Source organism: Sardina pilchardus, chromosome 24, assembly GCF_963854185.1.
Source record: "Sardina pilchardus chromosome 24, fSarPil1.1, whole genome shotgun sequence".
Lineage (NCBI taxonomy): Eukaryota > Metazoa > Chordata > Actinopteri > Clupeiformes > Clupeidae > Sardina > Sardina pilchardus.
Genome location: NC_085017.1, coordinates 27,428,157 through 27,435,643, shown reverse-complemented (window position 1 = coordinate 27,435,643; position 7,487 = coordinate 27,428,157). Strand labels below are relative to the sequence as shown.

The following is a 7,487-nucleotide window of genomic DNA, read 5'->3' as shown; positions in this document are numbered from 1 at the left end:
CTCGTCCTCCACGGTCAGCAGCTCCTCCCCGGAAGGCATGGCCTGTCGGAACTGGAAAGGCGTGCTCGCACCACGGATCTCTCCCCCGTGAGTCACATAACAGAACTGATAGAACTCTCCATCGCTACGTGGAACATAGTAACCTAGGATAAGGGGGTCATCAGTGGGGTGGGTAATAAACACAATTGTCAGAGTTTCAAGGTGACAAAACCAAGAAGCTTACATGCACTGATGTTCTATCTAGATCAGTGGTTCTCAAACTTTTCACAATTGAGTACCACCTCAGAGGACAATTGACCCACCAAGTACCATCATTATGAGACCAGCACTAAAATAGCGTAGCGTAGGCCAATGTGAATATATTTTATATTGCACAAACTGTTTTGCATAGTTTCTTTTTTTCAAAACTAGTTTAAATTGAATGATTTTTCATTATATATATATATTTATATAATTTCAAGTGATTATGTCATCATGAGATAAAACGTCTTGGAGACACCCAGAGTACCACAACAGAGAGTCTGCGTACCACCAGTGGTACCCGTACCGCAGTTTGAGAACCACTGATCTAGATCAATGCCAAATTTGACCACCTAAATATTTCATATTCAGTTCCCTGAAGAGAACAAGTCTACTCCTTACCCTGGAACACTATGACTCTATGGACAGTTGAGCCTTCTACATAGTTCTCGGGCATGGGAGACCACAAGAATGTGTAGTAATCTCTCGCTGTGCTCCAGCCGACCTGAGAACACACATCCGTACACCAATAAACACACCACTACACTACACAATAAACAGCATACATCATAGCACAAGACTTTGCTCTCTATGAATGTTCGCCGGTCTAGGGGAAGTTGACACACGCTAAGAGGTTCTCTGTTGGAACTTGGTAAATGCTTAAAAATGAGACGGCCCATTCGTGCTCTCCTTTTTGTGCTGTACATTTCAACTGAGGCACCACCATAAGTGATTTAGACTGTGATGCACCTTTGCATCCACTCGTGTTCATCCTCTTTACAATCGTTTTTCAGCAATACCTATGGACAATATAGCCTACTCCTGAGTCACAGAGATAAAGGCACACATATTATCTAAGTTTTGTTTATCCACATTTACAGTATCTTATGTGTTAACAATGAATAACTGATTTATAATGCCAGTGTGAAATGTTGCATAATGTTGCATAAAAAAAAAACTCTTTGAAGACAGCAGTGTTTATGTCTGCAGGCTATATGGATGCCAATTGGAGTGTGCATGCGTACTTTAAAGATGCCAACCCAATCTTTGGGATGGGGCGTTATAGCAGGGGTGAGGGTGTAGTGGCACTCCAGTGGAGCCTGAGGCAGGAAACTCTTCTCCACATTCTGGAAGATCACGTGAGCGAAGCTGGACGTCTCTATGGAAACATTGCCCTTAACTACAGGGCCACAGCCAGGAGATGTTGCAGCCTCTCGGAATGATGACATCATCTATTTTGAGGCTTCACCTCAAGTCCTTCCGAGCAGGAGGAGAAAAGGAAACCAAAGCAGAGGTGAGAAGCCCTGACTGACTCCTTCCACGACAATATTCTGAAACTGCGAAACCAGAGTGGATGATGAAGACACCTGTCCCCCAACTTGTTGCAGGTGTTTGTGGCCTCCACTACTAGGCCTAGTTGACAGTAGGCTAGTTAGACAAGTGAATACACACTGGACTAATTTATGTATTTTGTTTTGGGTATTCTGCTATGACGTCTGCTGACCACTTGAGCCCCTACACTCTCTGTCCAAATATATTTTAGCGGTCAAACATCCTCACAGCTAAAATACCAGTGCTTCTAACGTTACAACGCATTGCTAATACACTCATCTCACTGATGTAATAAAAGAAACGGCAAGAAAAGCTGCCACCAGACAGTGGCTGAATCGAAGTGTAAAAATCCCACCCAATTCATGACTGTATAATTTAACGTTTATTAGCAGCAAGTGTTGCTCATACCCATAATTACCCAGTCATCCTAGTAGCGCACATAGGCTAGCCTATGATGCTAGCCTGCAATGTCGACATCACAGAGCGCAACCTGCGATAGTACAGTAGTTACATGCAATGGATACACACGTCCAGCAAACACACCCACTGACAGCATGTCTGAAATAACATGAAACTACATTTTATGTTAAGATAGAATGATAATACACATCAAAGTCACTAAGCTTTTGGGCGAAGTTGGAAAGCCGGGGTTACCGAGGCAACTCGTGCAGAGATGTCAGGAGCTCCATTTTCAATCCTTGCTCTGCCTCTGCGCTCGCTGCGACGTGCTGTCGTCATGCGACTCATCCCGTCACCACCGCAGATTTGTAGTTGGTCACAACCTGGTAGGTCAACACAAATAACTAATCCACGTTTTATACCGTATCGAAAATAACTGTTATGCCATTTGCTACACTGGGACAGTGGCATTGAAAATCCCATAAACAAAATCTTGCATCTATAATGAATGCGGTGGTGGCTATTGAGTCCTTGGTGATCCTTATTTGTCCTTACAGCCGAGTTTAGACTCCAGTCATTCTCATTTAGAGCCAGTTTCCCATGAGTTTAGTTTAGTAGTTGAGTGAAAGAGAAGTTCTCCACTGAAATTATTATTAGTTTTAGAACCTGACTTAATCCATGTTCATAAACCCATAAATCCAGTCATTTGACATGAATATAGCAGGGGAAATGTACTGATTGTGAAATACAACCAGAAATAATTTGAGCGATTGAGTACATTTTAAAATTAATAACAAACAGGGCTTCGTACTACATTGCTTTGATTAGTCTGATGTAATGGTCAGTTTGGACTCAATTTGTAGGTCAGTTTGGATTACTGTACTGGACTGGTCAAATACTCATCCATGCAGTAGCCAACGGGTCTACACACAGGTTGCAAAATTCAAATTGACAAAACACATGCAACTTGTAATTTCCAGTGTGTACCACACAGTACAATGTAAGATCATAAACGGGCACATCAATGAAGAGGAAGGACCAAAGAATTTACTGGGACTTGTTGGTGCACTCATCAAGGGCTTGCAGTTTGTCTGGTTGTGTTGCTGATCAGATAATCAGTGGCCACAACAATAAAAAGGAATAACCCAAGAATTTGTTGGTATCTGTTGGCCGAGAACCCATGTTCTGGGTCTCATTCAATGAAACACAGATGACCGCTTCATAACCCCAGTGAAATGCTCTCGAAGGACTGTTCTGTTGGTGATGTGTCGACTCCGCCCACAAAGGTTGATTTGTTTAGGGAATTTTGTTTTTTTGATGGTAAATAGGCTTGGTTGTTGACTGGACACTGTGTGTAATCCCCTACCTATAGCACTAATAATCTCTCCTGTGTATATTTGAAACTACAATGTCCTTCAAGTCTTTGGTATCCAAAGTGTCACGGTTTGAAAGCACATTGGAACTTCTACCTCTCGTTTACTTCCTCTATACAGCTAGAAAAAACATGCACACATGAGCCAGCAAGCGTCTACAAATACACTACCCTACTTTTCCATTTTCGAAAGACATCAATGAGTAATTACATTTTAGGTACAAGGATATTTATTGAAGTTGACCAACTTAACTAAATCTATACATAATATGCACACTTAAACGTCAGCCTCCAAACACTGTGATTAGAATAGAATAAAGACAATGCTGCAAGAAATAGTCAATATAAACAATAACAAATGTGAAATTGTGCAAACACAGAAGATGTAGAACGACTACAAAGCTAAGCAACTGATCATACATGTAGTACATTAGTCACTGATGGGTTTGTCAAGACAAATAATATATAAAATATATACATAACACATCACAATCCAACTATTCCACCAGCAACTCGAAGCCTTCTGCCTCATCAAATTCAGCATTCATCTTGGCAGCGAGGTCATCCAGTTCAGATGTCTAGTTGAGAGAGAAAAACGAGAATAAAAAAGGTTAATGGACACTCATAACACTTGAATCAGGAGATTATTTTGTGCTGTATTACACATTCAAAAAGAGATTTTTCAAAAGCATGGTTAGGTCTAGCCTGGCATAGCCATCCGTAAGCTTCCGCTCAATTTTCATTTCCCTTCACCATTACTAGTACGAGGGTTTGTATGACCAGGCTAGGTTAGGTCTCTCTTGAAACACAATTTTCTCAGCTCATCAATTTTAAAGGAACATGGCACCGTTTTTTTAAAATTGGGTTATTCATTTTCTCCCCTAGAATTAGATAAAAGAGCAAAAACATGTGTGTCTCCATGCATGCACTGTCGTAGTCTGGCAGCGCCCCTGCTAGGTTAGTTTAGCAGAGTCAATGGAATCCTTTGTTGCCAGATAGCATATTGTGAGTTAAAAGTGAGTCAAAAAAACAATTATTTCTTATGGCCTTCATCTTCACAATGAGTATAAATTGCAATGTAGATTAAGACTAGGTGATTTCCTAGCCAGAAATTGACCTGGAATTATATTGGAGCAAAGCACTGCTACTTGGGCACAGAGATTTTTTCTATCTTAATATAAGATTAATAGCACTTGGTTAGATTTGATTATTGCAGTGTAATAGCTTGCAAATATAACCAAGTCACGCTGCATATACTCTGTGCATACTGTAGTTTACTGTATGTGTATTCTGCACATACACCCAACTATACATCGATCCAACTGTATGTTATAGCACCAGTCATACTGGAACACTGTAATTCTGCTGCACTTTCTATATATACAGTGCAACTGGAAAGTATTCAGACCCTTTCATGCTTTCTACATTTTGTTATGTTTCAGACTTATCTTAAAATGGATTAAAAGAAATTCCTCATTAATCTACACATAATACTCAAAACACTCCACAAAAAAAGGTGTTTGGAGGGTTTTGTGAATTTATATAAAAAAAAAAGTCTGAAATATGCCATTTACATAAGTATTCAGACCCTTTGCTATGACACTTGCAATATTGTCATTTAGCACATCCTACTTCTATCAATGGTACTTGAGATGCTTCTACAACTTGATTGTCACTGTAACAAAAACAATCTAATCTAAATCACATGAATCATGACATTTTTTATATTTTCCAATAGTAAGCAATAACTCATAATGTATGCCCATTTATTTGGGCCAGTTAGATTCCATCTTATTTCTAGCCAGTAACAATTTAAATAGGCACTTTTCAGAGCCCAGGGCATGGATCCCTGAGTGGAAGTGCAGAGACACAGCCAATGGCCGGGTTTCCCAAAATCGTTAAGAAGCTCTTAAGTCCTAAGAACTTCTTAGGAGCGTTCTTAGAACATTCTTACAACGCTCCTAAGAAGTTCTTAGCACTTAAGAGCTTCTTAACGATTTTGGGAAACCCGGCCAATACCGATTTGGCTTAATGAATAATTTTACATCAAATAAATTCTAGCCAACATTTTAGGGGCCAGCAGCTGTAGTTGTTAGCCTGACTGATTATTTGTGTTGACCACTGAATGATCTTTACTGTGCTTCCAGTAGATGTTATCAAACTTTCCAGGCACCTACCATTGCTACCTAACCATTGCTGGGTTAAATAAATTGTCAGATAAAGAAGAGGAAGAGAATGGAAAGACACATAACCTGAATCTCTTGGAAGCGGCAGTAAGAAACGCTTGAAAAACATCCAGCCAACGAGACCAATTCAATTCAAGGGGTGCCTTATTAGCATGACTGTTCAGTACAGTGTTGCCAAAGCGTGTTACAAATAACACCAATATCATAAAGGAAAATTGCGTAAAACTCACTTTTATTGGCTGTACTCTCTTCCTCCTGGACTGTTTCTTGGATATGGCCACACCAGGGATGTTCAGGTCGGGTTCTTGCGAGCGATTCAGGCCGTCCTCCACCTCCGACAGGTTTAACGTCACTCCACACCACGAGGACGAAGCTTGAGGGGCTGACGCGGACAGGGACAGGGACAGGGACTTGGACGTCATGGACCTCATCACCTTTGGAGTCGCCATCTTCTCAAACCCAAAGAGCGTCTCCCGTCGCGAGGCCCCCGGCGAGCCTGAGCCTTGCTGCTGCTGCGGGCTGCCGAATGAAGTGTCTCCACTCAGGCGGCTGTAGGAGCGACGCACCTTCTGGCTCCACACTGCGTCCTGAGCCTTATCTGCGGCCGAGGGCGGAGGGGAGACACTCCGGACGGGCAGGATCGGTGACAGGATGGTGGGCCTGGGCGGTGGAACCTCTACAGGTGTTGGTGTAGAGACTTTTGGCCTCTTCTCAGGTACATTGGACAGTCTTTCGACGTTCTCCTTGTTAACCTCTGAGGTCTAAACAAATATAGATGACTATTACCACAAAGCACAAAATACATATGCACACTCAGTGGTTTTTTTTGTGGCTCACAGATATGAGGGTCTTGTGATGGCCATCTCTAAAGATGTTGGCAGTGAGATATAATGTCACATGCAATCATCAAAGAATAATCTTGATCAGTATGATTATAGATGAATAGGCAAGTGACAGAGCATTACAAACCTGTGTTTTCCGTGGTACAATTTTCTTAAGGATGAATGTTTTTCTCTGATGAAAGATAAGGTAAAGATCAGGTATAGAGCAACCAAATCTATGCAAAGCCACATAAATTGACAGGGGGAGGGGGCAAATGGGAATCAAGATGACTGCCACTTTTTATATTTTGATCTACAACTCAGGTTGTCTATATAGTGGACTGGTGACACCTACTGACATCCTGACTTGATGTTTAGAAACACATACGTTAGGATACACGTATTATCTTTCTAGCCACCAATGTTATTCAGCCTGAACTAAAGTCCTTGAACTCACCACGGCAGGTTTCTCCTCTGGTGTAGAAAGCCTAGCCGACCGTCTGCGCGGAGGACTGCCATTTTTGGACTCTACAAACAAAAACATATGGGGACAGAGTTGAGATAGCTACGCTTCAAATCTGATCAGGTGGTTGTATCAAGACTACCGATAAGATATAATCACACATACAATGACTCTAAATTCCATTAAATGTCTAATCGTTAGTTGATTTCCAAACAGTTAAAACTACAGAGCACGCGTAATGTAACTTAGCGTAGTTAACAGTTTAGCTTCTAGCTGCTAACTAAATCAACAGCAACGACTCCCTTAACGAGAACAGTTCCCTTGACGGGGATTTTAGAAATATCTCTTCACCTGATACAGTTAGCATTAGTAATCACTGAAATAATAAGCACCTCTATATTTTTTTCAAAGACGCTAAAAACCATGAATGAGCAGACGGAGACTTACCCATGTTTCCCGCTTTCCTCTTTGAACTGCAACTGAATTCAGCTACGACGTACAACTTCCGGTTGTAGACTCCAGTTCGTTCAATAAAAGTCTTTCAAATTTGTTTTTCGTTCAGGGTTGGCTTTCCGATCTAAATCAGGAAATTGCAGGAAATCTAACTGGTCACTTGTGAATCTCCAGGCTGATACTCTCAAAACCTGTTGGTGAAGTGGGTACACTTTGCCTAC

At 41.3% G+C, this 7,487-nt stretch overlaps 2 protein-coding genes across 3 annotated transcripts in view; both read right to left on the bottom strand.

The window, feature by feature from the left end:
- The window catches only part of tax1bp1a (Tax1 (human T-cell leukemia virus type I) binding protein 1a), a 12,721-nt gene extending 10,437 nt beyond the window's left edge, over positions 1–2,284 (bottom strand). The window contains exons 1-4 of the mRNA XM_062530080.1: positions 2,227–2,284; positions 1,266–1,497; positions 643–745; positions 1–143 (exon numbers count right to left, since the gene is read on the bottom strand). The exon at positions 1–143 is cut by the window's left edge and continues 48 nt beyond it. Of these exons, the coding sequence (XP_062386064.1) occupies positions 1–143; positions 643–745; positions 1,266–1,472 (453 nt within the window). The 5' untranslated portion in view covers positions 1,473–1,497; positions 2,227–2,284. The remainder of the gene's footprint in view (positions 144–642; positions 746–1,265; positions 1,498–2,226) is intronic.
- Positions 2,285–3,555: 1,271 nt separating this feature from the next.
- cdca5 (cell division cycle associated 5) lies at positions 3,556–7,344 on the bottom strand. 2 transcript variants are annotated; one of them, XM_062529407.1, is made up of 5 exons: positions 7,261–7,344; positions 6,808–6,878; positions 6,499–6,543; positions 5,760–6,290; positions 3,556–3,921 (listed from the first exon to the last, which is right to left on the bottom strand). In XM_062529407.1, the coding sequence occupies exons 1-5, from the start codon at positions 7,262–7,264 to the stop codon at positions 3,841–3,843; spliced, it is 732 nt and encodes a 243-aa protein (XP_062385391.1). In that variant the 5' UTR covers positions 7,265–7,344; the 3' UTR covers positions 3,556–3,840. The 2 variants fall into 2 exon arrangements, with proteins under 2 accessions (XP_062385391.1, XP_062385390.1); XM_062529406.1 differs by lacking the exon at positions 7,261–7,344 and adding an exon at positions 7,165–7,243.
- Between the last annotated feature and the right edge of the window lie 143 nt (positions 7,345–7,487).

What these genes read in the sequence shown, in the direction of transcription:
- cdca5 (XM_062529406.1), bottom strand. An exon ending in CAGAGGAGAAACCTGCCGTG is followed by an intron (nt 6,544 to 6,807) that starts GTGAGTTCAAGG and finishes ATCTTTCATCAG; the next exon opens with AGAAAAACATTCATCCTTAA. An exon ending in AGAGAGTACAGCCAATAAAA is followed by an intron (nt 3,922 to 5,759) that starts GTGAGTTTTACG and finishes TCTCTCAACTAG; the next exon opens with ACATCTGAACTGGATGACCT.